This window comes from Stegostoma tigrinum, chromosome 12 (assembly GCF_030684315.1).
Source record: "Stegostoma tigrinum isolate sSteTig4 chromosome 12, sSteTig4.hap1, whole genome shotgun sequence".
Classification (NCBI taxonomy): domain Eukaryota; kingdom Metazoa; phylum Chordata; class Chondrichthyes; order Orectolobiformes; family Stegostomatidae; genus Stegostoma; species Stegostoma tigrinum.
This window is the reverse complement of record NC_081365.1, coordinates 27,546,395-27,567,663: the sequence shown is the minus strand read 5'-3', so window position 1 is coordinate 27,567,663 and position 21,269 is coordinate 27,546,395. Positions and strand designations below refer to the sequence as shown.

General features: G+C 38.9%; 2 protein-coding genes across 9 annotated transcripts in view; one reads left to right on the top strand and one right to left on the bottom strand.

The window, feature by feature from the left end:
- Nucleotides 1–21,269, top strand: part of chd1l (chromodomain helicase DNA binding protein 1-like) — a 90,272-nt gene that overhangs the window by 21,379 nt on the left and 47,624 nt on the right. The window lies entirely within an intron of this gene.
- On the bottom strand, nucleotides 394–21,127 carry adal (adenosine deaminase-like). Of its 3 annotated transcripts, none has more exons than XM_048540392.2 (11): nucleotides 20,937–21,127; nucleotides 19,999–20,166; nucleotides 18,589–18,719; nucleotides 17,942–18,002; nucleotides 17,216–17,303; nucleotides 16,331–16,412; nucleotides 11,148–11,274; nucleotides 7,899–7,979; nucleotides 7,524–7,662; nucleotides 6,227–6,327; nucleotides 407–1,531 (listed from the first exon to the last, which is right to left on the bottom strand). In XM_048540392.2, exons 2-11 carry the CDS (start codon nucleotides 20,044–20,046, stop codon nucleotides 1,328–1,330), a joined length of 1,062 nt encoding a protein of 353 aa, XP_048396349.1. In that variant the 5' UTR covers nucleotides 20,047–20,166; nucleotides 20,937–21,127; the 3' UTR covers nucleotides 407–1,327. The 3 variants fall into 3 exon arrangements, with proteins under 3 accessions (XP_059506200.1, XP_048396349.1, XP_048396348.1); XM_048540391.2 differs by having other exon boundaries at nucleotides 408–1,531; nucleotides 19,999–20,179; nucleotides 20,937–21,126; XM_059650217.1 differs by lacking the exon at nucleotides 20,937–21,127 and having other exon boundaries at nucleotides 394–1,531; nucleotides 19,999–20,061.

Below are 21,269 nucleotides of genomic sequence, written 5' to 3'. Positions count from 1 at the left end.
GGAAATCCTTGAGTTTACGGCCAAAACGACAAAGCAGGTACAGTTACAATGTTTAAAAGACATTTGGATAAGTACATGAACAAGCAATGTTTGGAGGGATTTGAGCCAAGCGCAGACAAGTGGGACAAGTTTAGTCTCAAGATGATGTCAGCTTACACTGGTTGGACCAAAGGGTCTGTTTCTGTGCTGTATGACTGTATAAACTTGTTTCAGAATGATAATTAAAACACGTCATATTGGTGTCTAATTAGGCCCTTCCTATTTGTACTGGCAAGCCTTATTCACCAGTATAAAAATCACCATTGACTCCCTTGGTGGTACTACAGCCGATATTTTTGATAGTAAAAATGCATATGGAAATAAATATTGTTCATGATATTTTATTTAAATTGTAAACATTATGCTTAAAATAGATTATACAAATCATTTATTTGTTTAGAGATAAAAGGGCTAGAGCAATCGTTTCATAATCTTAACATGAATATTTTGACTACATTCACTCAGTATTGTAAAAACAAAAATCACTGGTTCAATCAAAAAGATTATTTTGCCTTGATGTAAAACAGTTTAATTGAATCAATGGGCATTTGAGTAAGATATTAATTGCAAGTTTGAAATGGCAAAATACAGAGAGGTCATCATATCTTTTTGCTTATCAGCTACTGAAGTACTTTGTCTCCTTGACTCTCAGCTTGATCAATAAAACAAGACCTATTTTAAAGGATTATTCAGAGTATAAAAACATATTATCTTTGAGGAATTTGGTTTGGTCTGTGGATTCAGGTGAATGCAGCTCCATCAATAATGTCCTGAGTCAATAAAGCTCCTCTTAAAACAATATTCTTGTGTTCTCAAAGGAAACTGTAATTCCTCAAACTGAAAAGTGTAAAGTGCATTGTCAGCCATCCCCCACAATGGAGAATGCACAGAGAGAGAGTAGTCGTCTTGTTTGAAAATAATCAGGTCAGATTGCTGCATTTTTATGCGTGAGAGGAACATTTTCTAAACCACTGAATTACAAGCAATGCAAATACATTACGCAAAATAAATTCACTTTTCATTGTCATGTATTGTAAAACTACTGTGGATGACAAGACGAAACACATTCTCTATATATTTCTGATTTTGAGGGACCTATTGCATCAACCAAAACAATGTCAATGATGTGGAAGACAATTAGAACAACAGCTCATGTTGGAGGATCACTTTTTTGTAGAACTGTTGATTTGCCTTCATTAGCCTGTCATTCAAAATAATCAAATAGATTTCAGGAGTATTTGTGTGCTATAGGAAAATGAAGCCAAGAGCACTCTCCACGTCATACAATCTACAGTTCAAATTGGTTGAATATTCCTGGTTTCAGATCATTCCATCGTCTTTTCAAATCGGATTTTACACTTACTGGAGCGAAGATGTGGTTAATACTCTGATAAGAGAGGTCCCATATCTGAGCTTTAGAAAGGTTGAATGTTGTTTCTGCTATCTGATACTCCTGTGAGAGATTACTAGCAAAAACACCTTTGCCATCAGTCTGGGGGAGTAGAAAAAGATCAGCAATAAATTAGGTTTGGAAATGCACAAAAATGCACATCACTGATTTTGCAAGTCTTATCAACTTAAAAAGCCTCATTTCGTTAATCGTTTGTATAAGTCCATTTGTTTCCTTTTAGTTTCCGTTGTAATCAGCAACAATATAAACTACACTGATTATAATGACAAGATAAATTGCGAATAAATATTTAGTGGATATGGAGGGCTGATGTATAAGAAGCAATTGAAGGAGCGTTGGCAGTAATATTGATATTAAATTGATGACATGCACTTTTTTCCATTTAATATTACATTCACATAATCCCGAGTATGTATGTAGATAACTGCATTAATGCAAAACTTTTAAATATGAATCCAAATTTTTATCAGCCTATCAGTTTTATATTATCAGAATTCTCCTCAGTTCAAATCTGAAACAGCAGTTATATGCCATCACATCACCAAAATCTATTTACATGCAAAAGATTCCAGCTAAAATATTTTCACACTCTCAATTACGGGTGGCACGGTGGCTGAGTGGTTAGCACTGCAGCCTCACAGCGCCAGGGACCTGGGTTCGATTCCAGCCTCAGGTAACTGTGTGGAGTTTGCACATTCTCCCCGTGTCTGCGTGGGTTTCCTCCGGGTGCTCCGGATTCCTCCCACAGTCCAAAGATGTGCAGGCTAGGTGGATCGGCCATGCTTAATTGCCCGAAGCGTTCAGGGTGGGTTATAGGGGGATAGGTCTGGGTGGGATGCTCCGGGGGACGGTGTGGACTTGTTAGGCCGAAGGGCCTGTTCCCACACTGTATGGAATCTAATCTAATCTAATTAAGGAAGTGCACCCATTGCCCTGGCTGATATTTGGGATTTATCTAAAGTTTCCAATGTTTCAAGTAATGGCTGTATTTCAAATGTACTTAGCTGTGATTGTTCTGAGATTGCGTCTCTTGTTTGTCCTGGCTAGCCATACAAAAATAGTAGGGTGAATTATCGGTGGGATAGCTAACAGTCCTGGTTAATGCATTTACTAATTGGCAAAGTCATACATTGAACTGAGCAGTTTCTAGAGTTCAGAGAAATTTGAATATTTTGATCACTAATGAAATGATTATCACGAGAGGTTTCTCATCAAATTACCTCTGAGTATGAACAGTTATCAGTGAGAGATCATATGATGAACATAATACAGTTTGACTAGAGTTAGGAATCTAACTGCAAGAGCCTGACTGAGAAGACAGTACCATAGTGGTAATGGCACTAGGCTATAATCCAGAGGCCAATCTGATGCTCTTGGGGAAAGTGTTCATAATCCCATGTCAGCAGCCTGTAGAATTTGAATTCATGACAATTGTTGATTGTCACAAAAACCCATCCGATTCACAAATGTTCTTTAGCGTCTTTACCAGGTCTGGCCTATATGTGACTCTGCATCCACAGCAGTATGGTTGACTCTTAACTGCTCTTTGAAATTTTTTTTGTTTCTTTGAAGCCACTCAGTTCAAGGGCAATTTTAAAGATGTACATCAAGGCTGGCCTTGCCAGTGACACCCATGTCCCATGTGGGGACATAATACTTTGGGGTATTATCGCTATACGGTTTAAGAAGAGATCCGGATAACGTTCTGGGAACCTGGGTTCAAATCCTGCCATGGCAGATGGCAGAATTTGAATTCAATAAATATCTGGAATTAAGAGTCTCATATGACTGTGAAGCCATTGTGGATTTTTGGAAAAACCCATCCGATTCACTAATGTCCTTTAGGGAAGGAAACTGCCACCTTTACTTGGTCTGGCCTACATGCGACTGCAGACCCACAGCAATGTGGTTGACTCTTAACTGTCCTCTGCGCACTTAGGGATGGGCAATAAATGCTGTCTAGCCAGTGACACCCTTATCCCGTGAATGAACAGAAAAGAATTTCTAGAACAATTTCGAGGCCTCAGCTGGAGTACTGCAGCTAAAACTGGCCACTACTTGAAAGTTTTTGAAAAGATTTGTAGCTCATGTTGTGGATGAGGTTGTAGACATGCTCATCGGGCTGGTGGGTTTGTCACCTTGCAAGGTAACATTGTCAGTCTGCGTCTGGTGAAGTGTTGGTGTTTTGTCCTGCTTGTTATTTTATATGCCTTGGTTGGCTGGGGTGGTTGGTATTACTTCTGGTTCTGTTTCTCAGTGGTTTGTACATAAGGTCTGATTCAATGTGTTTGTTGGTGGAGTTCTGATTGGAATACCAGGCCTCCAGGAATTCCCTGGTGTGTCTCTGTTTGGCTTGAACGACATTGAATGTGTTGTCCCAGTGGAATTCATGTCCCTCGTTGTCAGTATGTAGTGAGACAAGTGAGGATTGGTTGTGTCTTGGTGGCTAGTTGGTATTCATGTATGCGTATTGTCAGTTTTCTTTTGGTTTGGCCTAGGTAGTGTTTCTCACAGTACTTGCATGGTATTTTGTATGTTACCCCAGTTTTGCCAGTTTTGGGTATGGGATCCTTTACATTTGTTGGTGGCTGTTGGTTTGTGGGGTACTCTGATACCTAAGGGTCTTATGGTCATCTCTAAAATATCCTTGATGTATGGTAGGGTGATAAGTGATTCTGGCCATGTTTTGTCTTTATGTTTTGATCTGTCCTGGAGGTAATGGTAGATTGTGCTTTTCAGGTATCCAGTTCTTTTGAAGATTCTGTATAAGTGTTCCTGTTCTGCTTTGCGTAGTTCCGGGTTGCTGCAACATGTTATGCCTTGTTTAAATATCCTGATGCAGCTCTGTTTGTGGGCATTAGGGTGGTTTCTAGTGTAATTGAGGATTTGGTCTATATATGTGGTCTTTCTATATATGCTAGTCTGGATTTCGCTGTTGTTTTTGCATTCTACCATTATGTCCAGGAAGGGTAGTCTGTTGTTGTTTTCCTCTTCATTCTTGAATTTTGGATGTTGTTTGTGTTAGTGGGTATCTTCCAGTTTAGAGCATTTAATATTCACAAAGGTGTCTACATATCGGACCAAAGTTTGGGTTGTACAGTGGGGAGCACTGTCCGTTCAAACGTTTACATTACTCCTTCTGCAATCAGTCCTGATATTGGGGATCCCATTGGTATTCCATTGATTTGTTTCTATATATTGGTCGTTGAGGTGAAGTCGGTTGTGAGGGACAAATCTAGTAGTTTCATGGTGGTGTCCTTATTGATGTTGTTGGTGTCCCGAGTTGTTTGCTTACTTGATTAATCTGTCAGTGTGACAATTGTTTCTTTGGCTAGGTCGATGTTTATGGATGTGGACGAGATGATACCCTTTGACATAACAGTGCTGCGTACACTGGCAAAACTGGGGTAATATACAAGATACCATGCGAGGATTGTGAGAAACACTACGTAGGCCAAACCAGAAGAAAATTGACAATATGGATACACGAATACCAACTAGCCACCAAGACACACAACCAACTCTCACTTGTCTCACTATGCACGGACAATGAGGGACACAAATTCAACAAGGACAACACATCAAACACAAGCCAAACAGAGACGAGCCAGGGAATTCCTGGATGCCTGGTATTCCAACCAAAACTCCAACAACAAACACATTGAATTAGACTCTGTGTACAAACAACTGAAAATCAGAACTGGAAGTAATATTAACCACTCCAGCAAACCGAGGCACATAAATAACAAGTGGGATAGAATACTGACACTTCACCAGAGGCACACTGACATGTTACTGAGCAAGGTGACAAAACGTCTGCAACTAAACCCACTGGCTCGATGAGCATGTCTACAATCTTACTGGCCACCACCACACATTAGGAAAGATGTCAAGGCTTTGCAGAGTGTGCAAAAGAGATTTACCGAAATGGTACTAGGGATGAAACACTTCAGTTACATGGCCAGATTGGAAAAGCTGGGGTTGTTCTCGTTACAACATAGAATGTTAAGGGAGATTTACAGAAGTGTTCAAAATTAGCAAATAAGAAGGAAGTGTTGCTAGTGACAGGAAAGGTTCATACTTCTCTAAGATAAGAGGACACCGATTTAAGCTAATTATGAGATGTCTCGAAGGTGACAGGGAGAAATAATTGCAGTGGGTACTGTTATCACTGTCTGAAGGGTGGTGAAATTAGATTAAATTACAAATTCCAAAACCAACTGCATAAGTACTTGAGAAGGAGCAATTTACAGCACCATTGGCAAAGTGTGGAGGACAGGGCTATTGGAAGGCTCTTTGAAAGAGCCAACATAGGTACGGAGGACCCAATAGGCTCCTCCTGTGCTATGCTATTTTATAGTTCTACAAAATGGATTTCTGACCCAGCAGTAAGCGTGACCAACTCAAGCAAGCTGAAACCCATGCAACAAGGTTAGGATACTTCACTGTAGCTTTGTGTATTCCCTTGTGTGATCTTTATAACTGATATGGTTCTGAACTTGATCAGGCCACGAGGGTGAGGATTGAATAATAGGAACCAGCTAGTTTAGTGCCAGATCTATTGATCCAAAATTATCAGTTGTCTTGTGTTGAGAACTTTTATAACTAGGAACTGAACTGAAACTGTTCTGTGATTACTATGTGGATCAGTACAAAAGAACTTAATTCCACTGACAACATTCTAACCTACCAAGTCCTCTACAAATGGTGAATGTCTGTGTTTTTACATTATAGTACTTGCAACATTATTTAGTAGCAGAAAGTAATTGAACTTACACAAATTATACAGGAATGTCCACGATTGTACCAGTATTTGAAATGGTGTTGGTCATATGAAGATACAGTTTGACCTTTGAGATTTGATGTCAAACAAAGCTCTGGAAAACAGATGAGTGAAATTGCTTAAAACAATTCCCAAATTTTTCTTTTATTCTAATAATGCTAACATTTTTGAAGAAAAGTATTTTATTTATTAGATGATTTTCACAGGGCTGGAAGACCCTTTTCTCCAATTTTATTTATCTTTTTCAGACACTTCTGTGCAGTTTAAGGGAATACTACACTGTTGGAGGGGACCATTATTCAAATGAGACATTATACTAAAACATCAACTACCACATTCAGTGGGGCAAAAGATCTCATGATATCAGGAATATTTTGACACACTGCAACACAAGAGTGACATCTTGCATCATTTTATTTATTTAATTATAAAACACGGGCATTGCTGACAAGGACAGAATGCATCGCCAATTCCTAACTCACTGTGAATTTGGAAGATAAACCAATTGTGCTCTGAGTATTCATTCAAGGTTTGTTACTCAGGAAAAGTGGTACATTTCCAAGTCAGTTTGGTGCATCTTGGAGAGGAATTTCTAGATGGTGTTGCTGTGGATCTGATGCTATTATTCCTCTAGGTGTACAGGTCATGAATTTGGAAGGTCCTGTTAGAGTAGCCTTGGTAAGTTGCTGCAGTACATTCTTAGATGATACACAATGCCACCACCATGTTTCACTGGCATAGGGACTAAATGATGGTTAGGATGCCAGTGCTTTGTCCTGGATAAGGTTAATAGTGTTAGAGTAGCACTCATACAAATAAATGGGAAGTATTCATCATGTTCTTCACGTGGGCCCTGTAGATGGACATGTTTTTGGGAGGCAAGAGTTCTATCTGCAGAATTCCAAGTGGTTGACCTTCCTTTGTAACCACAGTATTGACATGGTTAGTTCAGTTAAACTTTTTATTTGTTAAATAAGATCTGTCAGCATGTTGATAGTGTGAGATTCAAAAATAGTAACACTGGAGAATCCCATGGGGAAACGGTTAAATTCCTTATTGTTTGCCGACAATTATTATAGTTATATGTGTTTTAATGTCATTCCACAGACCAAAATATTTCTGAATCCAGGAATAACTTGGTTCCACGCATCTTGGCATGATTACAGTGTATTGTGCTCCAGGATTTCTGAGAAAATAATTTTATGATCCTTTTCCTTAATAAGCCGTATCAAACAGAACAACTATACTCTTAAATATCTTCTCATCTGAATAGAACATAAATCTCATTACCAATAGGTATTTGATTTTTGATAATGATGTCGACCAGATACTGTGAACCTCCAACTTCAGGGTGAAGGAATGTACCATGGCCAATTCTGTCTGGAGGAAGACCAAGAAATAATTCCACTTCTTCATTTTGATGGGGAATCTTGACAAAAACGATTAAAAAAAAGTTTACAATACTCAAGTGATACAGCACTGTTAAATGTAACCATAATAAAAATTCCTATTCCTATATAAAATACTTGGTCATACAATATTAACTCAAATATAAAATGAATTGTCCTAGATTGATGTTTGAAAATTAATAATGTATGTTCTATTTTAGACTATATTAAAAATAAGTGTTGCTTCAGGTTTTACAAACATTTCGAAATGTTTTACCTCAGCCATGTGTACAGCAAGCTTAAGTCCTACATTTCGAGCCGCTTGAAGTGGAGCAATATAACTCTTGGCATGTTCTACCTTGAAAAGGAAAACAAAAAAACTGTTGACAATTCTATAGTCTTCCAGTCAAACCGGTGCATTACTCTAACATAAACAGTCTCCAAGTGTCCTGTATTTGCCTAATAAGAACAAAATACTGCTGATGCTGGAAAACTGAAATAAAAACAAAGTGCTAGAAAAAAACTCAGCAGTCTGGCAGCATCTATAGAATGAGAAACATGATTAATCTTTCAAATCCCCAAAATCATCTTCATAGTTCTGAAGAAGAATCAAACTGGATTCAAAACATTAATTTGTTTCTCCATAGATGCTGCCAGACCTACTGAGTTTTTTCAGCATATTCTGTTTTTATTTCTTAAATGGTGGAAAACCGCAAAAGTATTAGAGGCATGGTCATTTTCCCACACGCATCCACGAATCTATTTGTTAATTCACGTATGGGAAGTGGGCATCACAGGCCAGGTCAGCATTAATTACCCATTTGTAGCTGTGTTTGAGTAGGACATGGTGAGTTGTCACCAAGAACAGCTGTAGTCAACTATAATGCCAAAACGGAAGGAGCTCCAGGATTTTGACCAAGTGAAGGAATGCTGTTATATTTCCAAGTCAGGATGGTGAATGGCTTGGAGGGGAACTTGCAGGTGATGGCGTCCCATATGGTAGGGCGAAGGAAAAAGGCACGGGTATCAGCTAGATAGTAGTGGTGGTGGGTTTGGAAGATATTGTCTGAAGAGCCTTGGTAAATGTCTGCAGAGCATCTTATAGACGGTATACATTGCTGCTACTGGGAATCAGTGGTGGATTAAGTGAGTTTGTGGATGTGGTGCCAAATGAGCAGGCTCTTTTGTCCTGCATCTTGAGTTCTCCAGCATCTTGATTGTAGCAGGAACTGTGCCAATCCAGGCAAATAGGGAATATACATCACAATTCTCACAATGGTCTTGAAGATAGTGGACAAGTTTTGAAGAGTCAGGATGTGACCTACTGCTGTAGAATTTCGAGCCTCTGACCTACTTTCATAGCCACAATATTTATTTAGCTAGTACATTTTAGTTTCTGGTCAGTGGTAACCCCCAGGATATTGCTATTGGAAGGTTCTGTGATGGTAATGCCATTAGTGTGAAGAGATAGTGGTTAGATTCTGTCGTTGTAGATATTCATTACCTGGCACTTGTGTGGTGCAAACATCGTTTGCACTTTTCAGCTCAAGCCTGGATACTGTTCAAATGATGTTGCATTTGGACATTGGACAGTATCTGAGGAGTTGCAAATGACACAGAACATTATTCAGCCACCATCAAAGAGCCCCACTTCTGACCTTATGACGGAGGAAGGATCACTGACAAAGCAGCTAAAGATAACTGTGCCTAAAGCCCTGAAGAACTCTTCTAAGAGATGTCCTGGAGTTGGGATAACTGACCTCCAACAATGACAACATTCTTCGTTTGTAGCAGGTATAACTTCGACCTGATGTTATGCCTCTCTAAAAATTAATTACTAATCATTTTTATTAATTTCAAAAATGACTGTCATGCTGCTTTACAGTTTGTACAGATCTTAAAAACTTACCTTAATGTAATTATGTACAATTGTCTGTACAGAAGTTACTCTGATCACTTATTGATTGTATGTAGTTTAAATAACTGAATATAAGACTATATATAACAGCATAATATCCTTCCGTGGGCAATATTTTGGAAAACACTCTTTCAGGCTTTGTGACTGTTTAAAGCTCTGTCTTTCAGTTAACAGTAACCCTCTCGCTCATTCTGTGTTAACAAAGTGTAGAGCTGGATGAACATAGCAGGCCAAGCAGCATCTCAGGAGCACAAATGCTGACATTTCGGGCCTAGACCCTTCATCAGAGAGGAGGATGGGGAGAGGGAACTGGAATAAATAGGGAGAGAGGGGGAGGCAGACCGAAGATGGAGAGAAAAGAAGATAGGTAGAGAGGAGAGTATAGGTGAGGAGGTAGGGAGGGGATAGGTCAGTCCAGGGAAGATGGACAGGTCAAAGAGGCGTGATGAGGTGGTAAGCAGGAAATGGAGGTGCGGCTTGAGGTGGGAGGAAGGAATGGGTGAGAGGAAGAACAGGTTAGGGAGGCAGAGACAGGCTGGGCTGGTTTTTGGGATGCAGTGGGGGGAGGGGAAGAACTGGGCTGGTTTTGGGATGCAGTGGGGGAAGGGGAGATTTTGAAGCTGGTGAAGTCCACATTGATACCATTGGGCTGCAGGGTTCCCAAGTGGAATATGAGTTGCTGTTCTTGCAAACTTCGGGTGGCATTATTGTGGCACTGTAGGAGGCCCATGATGGACATGTCGTCTGAGGAACGGGAGGGGGGAGTTGAAATGGTTCGCAACTGGGAGGTGCAGTTGTTTATTGCGAACCAAGTGGAGGTGTTCTGCAAAGCGATCCCCAAGCCTCCGCTTGGTTTCCCCAATGTAGAGGTAGCCACACTGGGTACAATGGATACAGTATACCACATTGGCAGATGTGCAGGTGAACATCTGCTTGATATGGAAGATCACCTTGGGGCCTGGGATAGGGGTGAGGGAGGAGGTGTGGGGGCAAGTGTAGCACTTCCTGCGGTTGCAGGGGAAGGTGCCGGGTGTGGTGGGGTTGGAAGGGAGTGTGGAGCGGACAAGGGAGTCGGGAAGAGAGTGGTCTCTCCGGAAGGCTGACAAGGGTGGGGATGGCAAAATAGCTTGGGTGGTGGGGTCGGATTGTAGATGGCAGAAGTGTCGGAGGATGATACGTTGTAACACGCTCATTCTGTGTAACTGGTTTATAGTTCTTTGAACCACATGCTCTTACCATCTGTGACTGGTTATGGCTTACTCGACAATTTGTGCACTGAAACACTCTCACTGTGTATAACTGGTTATAGCTCACTCCAATACCTGTCAACTGAAACACCCTATCTCACACTCTACAGTCAGTTCAATGGAACACTCGCTGCAGCTGGTTATGGCTCACTCCACAGTATAAGTTATTGCATTACTAAACTCTGTCATGCGTATACATACACATACAGACACTTGATCATGATCAGATAATGACACCGGTTGTCTGTCTATAAGTCTCTAAATGTAAATGAAGAAAGACCGAACAAGTTATTGAGAAGATATTGTATCCTGCAGTTCTGAATTAGGGGTTGACACAGCTCATGAGAAATAAATTACTCACTGCTGGATCTCCACTAAGATCCACACCAACTACCAGTCCATCAGTAGATGCAAAGAATTCTTCTGCAAGTTTTACAGTTTCCATTGCAATAACTGGTCCACTTCTTCTATCAATGGATAATAGAAATCTAGGGAAATAAAATGTAAATGTTGCTATTTATTTTTTGCACCTTTAATGCTGAATAGTTAGTAGCAATTTGTATAATGCCTCTAACATAATAAAATGCTCCAATAAACTGCACAGAAGCATCATTTAAAAAAAAAATACACAACTAAGATGATAAAATATAGGAGCAATAGTAGGCTTTTCAGTCCATTAAGCCTGCTCTGCTATTTATTAAGATAATGGTTGATATGATTTGATAAGTTCACCTTTTGTTCTTCTGATCCAAGCCCAACTTGCTTAATGGGGGGGAGGTAATCGTGTAGCAATAACCAGATTAGTAATCCAGAATCGTGGCTAATGTTCTGAGGACCTGTGTTCAAAATCCACCATGGGAGATGATGAAATTTGAATTCAGTAAAAAAGCCAATCTAATGGTGACCATGTAACCTTTGTTGATTGTTGTAAAAAGCCATCTGGTTCACTAAACTCCATTAGGGAACTAAATTTACAATTCTTAGCAGGTCTGGCCTATGTGTGAGTCTAGCCCACAGCAATGTATTTGAATTGCCCTTAGGCAATTAAGGGAAGGGTATTTAGTGCTTGCCTAACCAGTGAAGCCCATATCATAAATAAACTGTTTTAAAAGAAGTAATTTCTCATAAGACAAATATTTCCCCTGGATAGTGTACCCTTAATGAGACTAAACAGGTACACAGTTCTGGGTGACGTCTTATCAATGCTCTCTGCAATTGTACTGAGACTTCCTTACTTTTATACTCTAGCCCCTTTACAGTAAAGGCCAAAATTTCATAATTGCTTGCTGTATCTGCATGTTAATTTTTTTGTGATTTGTCTACAAAGACAGCTAGATTCCTCAATACTGTTTGTAATCTCAAATTAAATATCACATCCTTTTATGGTCTTGGGAAAGTAGACAACATCACATTTTTTAATACTATATTCCATCTGCCAGCTCACTTAACCTATCTGTATTCCTTTGCAGATTCATTGTATCCTCCTCACAATTTATTTTCCACTGTACCTTTATATCATCGACAGATTTGAGTTCAAGCACTGCATTTCAGGCGTAGTGAATAAAACAGCATGAAGAGTTCAAAGCATTTGCCTCTGTGGCATTCCATTTGTTACAGTTTGCCAACCTGAAAAAATAATCCACTTATTCTGGCTCTTTCCTTTTGGTTAGCCTTTCCTCTACCTGTGCCAATTAATCATCCCAAAATTATGAGCTCTTGTGCAGTAACTTTTTATGTGGCACTTTAGCAGAAGCCTTTTGGTAAACCAAAGAAATGACATCTACTAAAGGCATCCCCTTTACCTACTGCACTTGTTGCATCCTCAAAGAACTTGAGAGTTAGTTTGCCAAAATACTATTTCTCTTTCTCAAATCATATTGCTTCTGCCTGATTATGTTATGAATTTTTCAGCGTACCACTTCCTTAACAATGGATTCTAGCAATTTCCCAATATCAGGATGTTACACTAACTCCCTACAGTTCCCTCTTTTGATCTTTCTCCTAAACAGAGGTGTTACATTTGCAGTTTTCAAAATCATTAGCACATCGCCAGAATCTAGGCAATTTTACAAGATTATAAGCAATGCACTCACTGAAACACTAAAGGAGAATTAAGCCAGGTGACCAAAAGCTTGGTTAAGACTTTAAGGTGTGTCTTGAAGGAGGAAAGCAAGACAGAGCAATAACGGAAGGGAATTTCAAAGCTTAGGGTAACAGTTCCCAATTTGTGTTGGGACCCCCCAAAAGCATTGTGAAAACAGTGTCTGGTGTTGTGTGCTCCCTTTCTTGCAAGGTAGCAATGGTGACTGTGGTATTGGCAGACTGTGAACCCAAAGCATCCTTTACCCTTAGGAAGTACTTCCAGTAGTCAGTGCTGTATAGGTCCTTGGCATTTATGTGCTGACATTATGTGTAGAGGCAGCAAGGGTAACTCTCATTGACACAGGGTGTGAAAAAAAAAACAGGAAAGTCACATGGCTGCTGTTGTCTGCCTGCTATACAGGCTTCTTATTTCCTGGTTGTCAACTGGTCTTTGCAAGCACCTACAGCTAGACTAAAAGATGGGACAGCAACAGAGAGGGTTGGGGTAGTGGTAATAGGATCATTTATTGTCTATCTATAATGGGGCAGTGCATGAGGAGCTATTTGTTGTGTATGTGTTGGGAACAGGTGACTAATTAGATGGTGTGTGGTGGAAATAGCTAAAACAATGTGGGTGGGGCAGTGGTGCTAGATGACTGGCTGATTGCCATGTGTTGAGGATGGTGGTGAAAGTGACTCATCCGTTGCTGACGGCAATAGTTTCTCTCAAACTCTGTCTAATTAGCTCATGATAATGAACACTTTGAATAAGTTCTGTCTCATCTTCTTTCAAACTAATGTTCACAAAAATTGAGTCAACCAATAATTACAATGTAGAATAGTTCACACACAGTTCCCAAACAAAAAAGAGATGAAGCAAAAAATGTCAGGTGTATAATACAATTGGAAGGATAAATACAGAAAACCTCACAAAAGGTTTAGATAAAACCCCTCTGTGTTGGAGGTCATATATTTGGCATTGATAGAGAATTGACTAATGGGCAGGAAACAGCAAGTGGGGATAAGGGGTACTTTTTCAAGTTAGCGACCAGTGGGGTTTCACAGGGATCAATGCTGAGACCTTACTAGTTACAATATATATTAAGACTTGTATAAAGGGAGTGAATCCACTGTAGCCATATTTTCAGACAAAACAAAAATAGGTGGAAAGGCAGGTTGTGACAGGGATACAAACAGTTTACAAAGAGACAACACCATGTGGAGCTGGAGAAGCACAGCAGGCCAGGCAGCATCAGCGGAGCAGGAAAGTTGACGTTTTGGGTCGGGACTCTTCTTCAAAATATTCTGAAAGGGCTGCCAGTTTAACTCTGAGATTGGAGGAATTTCTTCTTGGGTTGAATGTTTTTGGAAGTCCTGACACAGTTGTGGGGAGACATAGTCCTTTTGTACATTAAGGCTGAGATAGATAAATTCGTGATCAGCAGGGGAGTCAAGTATTATTGGGAAAGGGCTGCAAAGTGGACCTGAGGAATATTAGATCAGCTATAATCCTACAGAATGGCAGAACAGACTTGATGGTCTGTTTGCCCACTCCTGTTCCTATTTCTTATGGTCTTAGAAAGCTCAGAGGAATAGAAAAAGCTAACAACAGAAGTAAAGAAAGAGAGAGTATGAGAAGAGACTTACAGCTAAACAGAAAGCAAGATGTCATCAACTGACATAAAAATGTTGAGTGGGTGGCAGGAGAAAGAATGGGGCTGGTTAGTGACCAAAAAGATAATTTTGCATGGTGGCAGGGCCATACCTGAGGTACTAAATAAATATTTTTCAACTGTCTTTACCAAGAAGGAAGGTGCTTCCACGTCTTTATTAAAGAGGAGGTTGTTCAGCCATTTTAAATTGGTGAGAAGAGTAATGGAAAGCTGTCTATAATTAAATCTGCAAAAGCAACACGATCACATGAGAGCCAGCCAAAGATTCTGAAGGAAATAAGAATGGAAATTCTTTTTGGAAATGGAAATTTCTTTAGAAATAATTTTCTAATCTTGCTCAGACTCCGAGGTGATGCTAGAGGACTGGAGAATTGTAAATGTTACACTCATATTCAATAAAGGCAGTAATGATAACCTTAGCAACTGTCAATTTAGCCTTGGTGGTGGATAAGCTTTAGAAACAATTAATTTTGCACACTATTAATAGTTACTGAGGCAGTTGTGTATTAATTAAGCAAAGGCAACATGGATAAGTTGTAGGCAAATTGTATTTAAGCAACTTTCTTGAGTTTATTAATGAGATAACAGAGGAATGATGCTAATGTTGCTGATGCCACATAAAAAGATAAAATGATACAGAACAGACTGATGAGCAAAGTCAGAGTAATGGCCGTGAATGTTTTTGGTTGGTTCCAAGTGGAATTTCTCAGGCAATGCATATCGGGCACAATTTCAAAATATATGAAACTTGAGTGTTTTGTGAACTATGGAGAATAGGGTAGAACTTCAAAAGGACGTAGATTGCTGGATGGATAGACAAGTGATGGATGAAATTTAATGTAGACAAATACAGAATTCCTCTCATTTTGAGAGGAAGAAAATGGGAGGCAACATAAAATGAAGGATGCAATTAGATAGTGGCTGAAATAGCAGAGCGAACTAGACCATATATGTTTTTAAATCGTTGGATGTGGCAAAGCAGATTGAGAGTGTGATTAACAAAGCATATCACACCCTGGGCTTGAACAACCGGGAAGACTGCTAAAGTAAGGAAGTTATGGTAAACCTCTATCAAGCACTGGTTCCATCTCGAATAGATTCTAGTTTTGGACACCACATATGAAGATATCAGAGAGGCTGAAAATAGGTCCATGGTTCTAGGTATATAAAAATATTGGAGAGATTAGAACTGTTCTGTTTAAAGTGAGTACATTTGGTGGACATTTTGAAAATTATGACAGTTTGGGCAGAGTAAATTGGATGCCCCTGTTCCCACTGGCAGAAAGATTGAGAACCAGAGGGCATGGATTGAAAATAAATGGCAAAAGAACCAATGACAATGTGAAAGGAAAAGGTTTTGTTTTGCACGGAGCAATGAGGATCTGGAATGCATTTTGTGAGAGTGCAGTGTCAGCTGAGGCTATCAAATGGGAATTAGATCATTATCTGAAAAGAAAAAAATTGCAAGACGATGGAGAAATGACAGGAGAATTTACGTTGTGAGTTGCTCCATTGGAAGTCCAGGAGACATGACCAGCTTATAGGCCTCCTACCATACTGTAACAATTCTGTGATAAAGATACTTCACACAAATGATATAACTCAATCCTCAAGATGCACCTATTTGTTCCCTAAAGGCCATCAGTCAAGTATTCAGTCTGAAAGTTTAAGTAAATTAAACACATCTCCATTTGAACAGCCAACCATTCTGATTTAGAATACATTGCAATAACCATTACACTGAAATCCCAGAATAGGGAAGTTAGCAAATATTAAAAAGTTCACATACTTTACATTGATGTCCACAAACTCTTGTTTACATTGTTTTATAGCTTCAAGTATTGCCTGGACATAGGACCTCTTGGTCATTCCTGTATAAAAGAGATGAAATGTTGTGATTGTTAACTAGTCAACCTAGTTCTACAAAATTAATCAACAATGATATGTTTGTAAGCCAGTAATTTGTTCAAGCTTATAAACAAATAAACTCAGATGGGTAAACAAGTCAAGTTTCAATTTCTACTAGTAACGTCCTACATTTTGACAAGTTTTATTAATCTGAAAACACCCATTTCTTGGAATACTTAACGTGAACTGACGTCTTGATCAGTTGTAACCTGATTTGCAATTTGGGGGTATAGTGTACATAAATACAATGGTCTTTTTGATATTGGCAAGGATCACTAGCCCCTTAAAGATGTTGTTTTCCGCATTTTTAAGCAAGCTAGTCTTATATTTTCTTTCTCGATATCTGTTGACTTTTCCTTCATTGTTAACGAGTTTAATAACAGACAAGATCACAAATGTATTTTATGATGGGCAATAAATGCTGCATGGCCAGTGATGCCTTCACCTGTTAATTAATTTGTTTTAAAAATTTAGTCTTTTTTCATTTGTTTTCACTGGAAGCAATAATCTAAGTTATCAAGGATGGATGTCCCATCCACAAGAGCAAAAAGTTATTATTATATTGTTGTCATCATAATGCTGTAACAACCATTTGTCATTCTATACTGGTGTTAGTTTGAACAGTTGTTTATTTCAGATGCTGACATTATATATGCACTAATTCAGTGATATAATCAAAAGGCTAATTTCCGACTAAAATATAGTACGGATTCTAATATCTGACCTCGGCTAATTTCCATGCATGCATATAATCATGTAATACTACCTGTAGTACTTTCCGCTCGTGGTGTGCTTCGCAGTTCAAGGTATTTTACTCCATCAGCTGCAAATTCTTTGATGACATCTTTGGCCACCTAAAAGATAAATATTCACTTCATTATATCACCTTGCATCCTTTGGGTAGTACTGTACGTATACCACCCCAGTGGTATATTTCCTGAACAGCAAATGGGAAGAGATCATACCAGCTCTTCAACATCTGATCCACTAGTTTCTTCAGTGCAACTGATGATATTCTGCACGTGCTGCCAGCAAGTGGCATTTACTTTTGGAGCTTGCAGAACAAACTGCTACAATTGAAAAATCAAAGTAAATTCCAGAGCATGTATCTGAGGTCTGTTGAAACATTATAAATGACCTTATTATTGCTTCCAATTAAAGGGCAATACTTAAGTGAGGGTGACTATATTTCTGTAAATGGTACTTCACCTTTTAAAGTAGTAGAGGTACAAGGTGGATGAAACACTGGTCAGTGATTTTACCATGTAGATAACCCAATGACATGCAAATAATTTCCTTCAGAACTGGCTAGGTGTCACACTATTCAACCATCTGCACAGCCCAACAAGTAGTTTAACAGACTCTGAGAAAATAACTTTTCCAGTGATCCAAATGCAAAATCAAGTTTGTATCATGAAGTAGGAAGACTAATACAAATCATCATAAATCTAATTTGGAATATCTTTCTGTGAAAAAGTAAAAAATTATTTACCATGAAAATGTCTTCCACACTGGCAGTTAGTTGATGTATTACTTTAAATATCTCAAAGCATCTATGAAAGAAACAAAACCAAAAGATAAATGAGCAGACAAGGGTGCATTTACCCCAGGGGTTTATGTCATTGTCAAATTCTGTTTTGGCTTCATATCTCACTGAATTTGCATTGCAAAGTTAACTGTCCTAGATCTGAATTAATGTTAATTTATCCCAATTTTACACCTTCATTAATAACCACAAATGTTCACAAGTTTGAAGCAAGAGAGCTCCACACCATTGTTGCAGTTGATGATATGTTCATGCTTAGCCTTAACCTTGTTTATAATTTTCTTTGTCATTTATCAAAATCCTAATACACTCTGTACATTGTAAAGATACCTCTGAGCCTAGTGAACACACACGTTTAAATGATGGTAACAATTCATACACTTTACATGTAAAACACAATGCCACCATAAAACATTCTTTTATTTATAAAATAATTTAAGTGACAACTGATAAATTTGTATTGTAACATTTTATTTATTGGAATGAGCAAGCGCTTCAACACATTATCAAGTTTGACTCATTCTTCTCTAGGTAAATTAGCTTAAACTGTTAAAACTTGTAATGATCTTAAGCTCATTGTCATAGATACACACTCATCCATCGTCCTCTTTTGGCCTTTTCTGATTGCTGTCATGTTATGCTGAATGTTGAGATGTGGTTTCTGCAGTATTAGCTTCTCCATGGTAGTAATACTGATTGATGTGTTGAGATGAGCATGGAGCTCCTAAAGGTGATATACAGATCATTAGTACACATTGTTTGCTGGATTTACAAATGACAAAACATCACGAATCCTGTTCTAACGTTGTTGACACTAAATGTTATTGCATTAAATTTTCATTTGTTTAATTAATGTGGAAACACCATTGGTCAGGGTTTCTTGCTAATATTTAAAGTAATGAAATCCTCCACTTTGCTGTACTCTGTATGAAATTAAAGACTTAAGGAACTGTGCTGACCTTGGAAGCAGTTACAAGGGCAAATTGTATCCCCTAACTATGGATTTTAAGGACTTTTCCAATCTCATTCTTCTGCCAGAATCAGTTCTCTAACTTAATTGGTTTTTTTGTCAGTCTACAGTATTGATCTAATAAAAAAATTGACATATTTCAGATCTAGTTAATTACACTTCATAATTTGTATTATCTGGTTTATGACTGTGATATTTTTTATTTCCATAATTATTCCATATGTCTAGAGTAAAACCACAATGTTTAAATTGTCTGATTTAGGAGTGGGACTGTCAACAACTATGTTATTGTTTCAGGCTTGATTCTCTTTAAACGTATTAAGTAATTGGAAACTTCAGCTATAAACAATTGTATTTGCTCCAGGTACCAGCATTGTTTTGTTTTGTAAACAGACAAGGAGCGTTATAATTTTAAACAGAGTTGGGCATCTAAGCCTCCTTACATTTTCTGTGGAAATCAGATTTGATTTTTGATTCCAGCTTGACTCTAAACTATTGGTTTACACATTACAACTTTGTTATGGGCTCGGTTTTTCTGCTTAGCATCATCTGTTAGCCATCCGGAAAATTAAACACAATAAAATATCACTTCAGGGAAGCCTAAATCTTGACCCTAAACTAAGACCATAAAGATCATAAGATAGAGGAGCAGAAATTAGGCCATTCAGCCCATCAAATGTTTTGCCGTTCAATCATAGGTAAACATTATGTTGCAATACAACAATGACCTGCCCTGAGAAATATGTAAAGACAGAGATGATGAAGATCACTACAACCAAATCAATTCTATACCATAGTTTGGGAGGGTTGGAAATTCTGCAAAAGTGCACTCCTTGAGGATACAAATGACGTGTCATTTGAAATAGTATGCATAAAAGCCAAACAGTTAACTAAACTTTAAAGGAAACTATGGCTAACTGCTGAAAAACTTCTGCCAATGAACTAATCTGAGCTGCGGTTGTGAGAATAAGTCTGGGGTGAAAATCATGCATTATGGAACTGACTAATGTTTTTAATTTTACGCAACACTTACAATTTTAGGCAAAGCCTGATGAAAGTTCATCGTTGTTTCTGTAGTCATTATCAGGAATGATGCTGTAAAGAGCGCTGTGGTCAGTTTAAAATATTCTTTTGAGGCCACTTTCACTCGTTCAAGATTGCGGTACCGATATTGCAGAAACCGATGGCTGTTTAGTCAGATCTAGGAAACAAACCTGTCGATGAAGGTAGACATAGTTGTCCGTTGTCTAATTACTATTGCTCATACTTTGTATTTTGCGCTGGATTAGATTTTACTACAGATTGTCATGTATGGGAAAGGACAGGACTGGGGGAAACGGATGGGAAGCAAAGGCTTGGTGGACGGAGGGAAGTTTGAGGGTGTTGGTGAGAATAGTAGGGAGGTGCGGGGATTATTGGTGGGAGCTGGAGGGAAAGGACACTCGGGGGTAAAGATGAGCCGGGGTAAAAATGGGAGTGAACGGTTGGGAGGGCAAGAGTAGGTGGGGAACGGAGGAGCGGAAGTTGCTGGGGAAAGGGGGTGTCTGTAGTGGGAGGTGGTTGGTAACGGGTGGAAGGAGCAAAGGACGGGGGCAGATTGGGGGTGTTGCAGATGAAGGTTTCATGATTTGTGATCTCCTGTGGCATGTTGCCTGTTGTGGCACAATCGTCTCCGCAGTCTGTGCACGGAGGTGTCCTGAGCCGGTGTAATTAATAAAACATCGGGTGAATGTATCTTTTCCGCCCGAGCTTCCCCCACCCCCAGCAGCTGCTGACAGGCTGAGCTACAAGTACTGAGAGTTTAATCAAATGTCTCCGGCCACATTTACACCAGGAACCTGCCCAAATGTTACATGAGCGACAGCTAAAGGATTCTTCTATTTCTGGGATCGAGACCCGAGAACATTAAACATTTACAGACGATTCTTTTCTCCAAGATAGGTTGTAGAATTGCAAATTTCAGCAGCTTACCTTGTTCCGGAAGTTTAGCTTTCACTGCTAACGACAACTTCCTCCACCTTACAGTGGGCTTGGAATTTGAAACTGACCCCTGCTTTGATTTTCTTTTCCTGTTTATTCTTTTTTTCATTTTATTTGTTTCACTTTCCTTTTTTCGTTTATTTAGTTTTTTTCTTGTTTATTCCTTCTTCTGTCTTTTCCTTGTTTTGTCCATATTGACTGTGACATTTACAACACTGCGTGAAGTACGTCATGATACGTTTTGTACTTTGCAAGTTGCTGCATGCCACCAGAGGCAAAAAGGTGTTGAACAATTAATGTTAAGCAGTTTGTTATTGAACATTG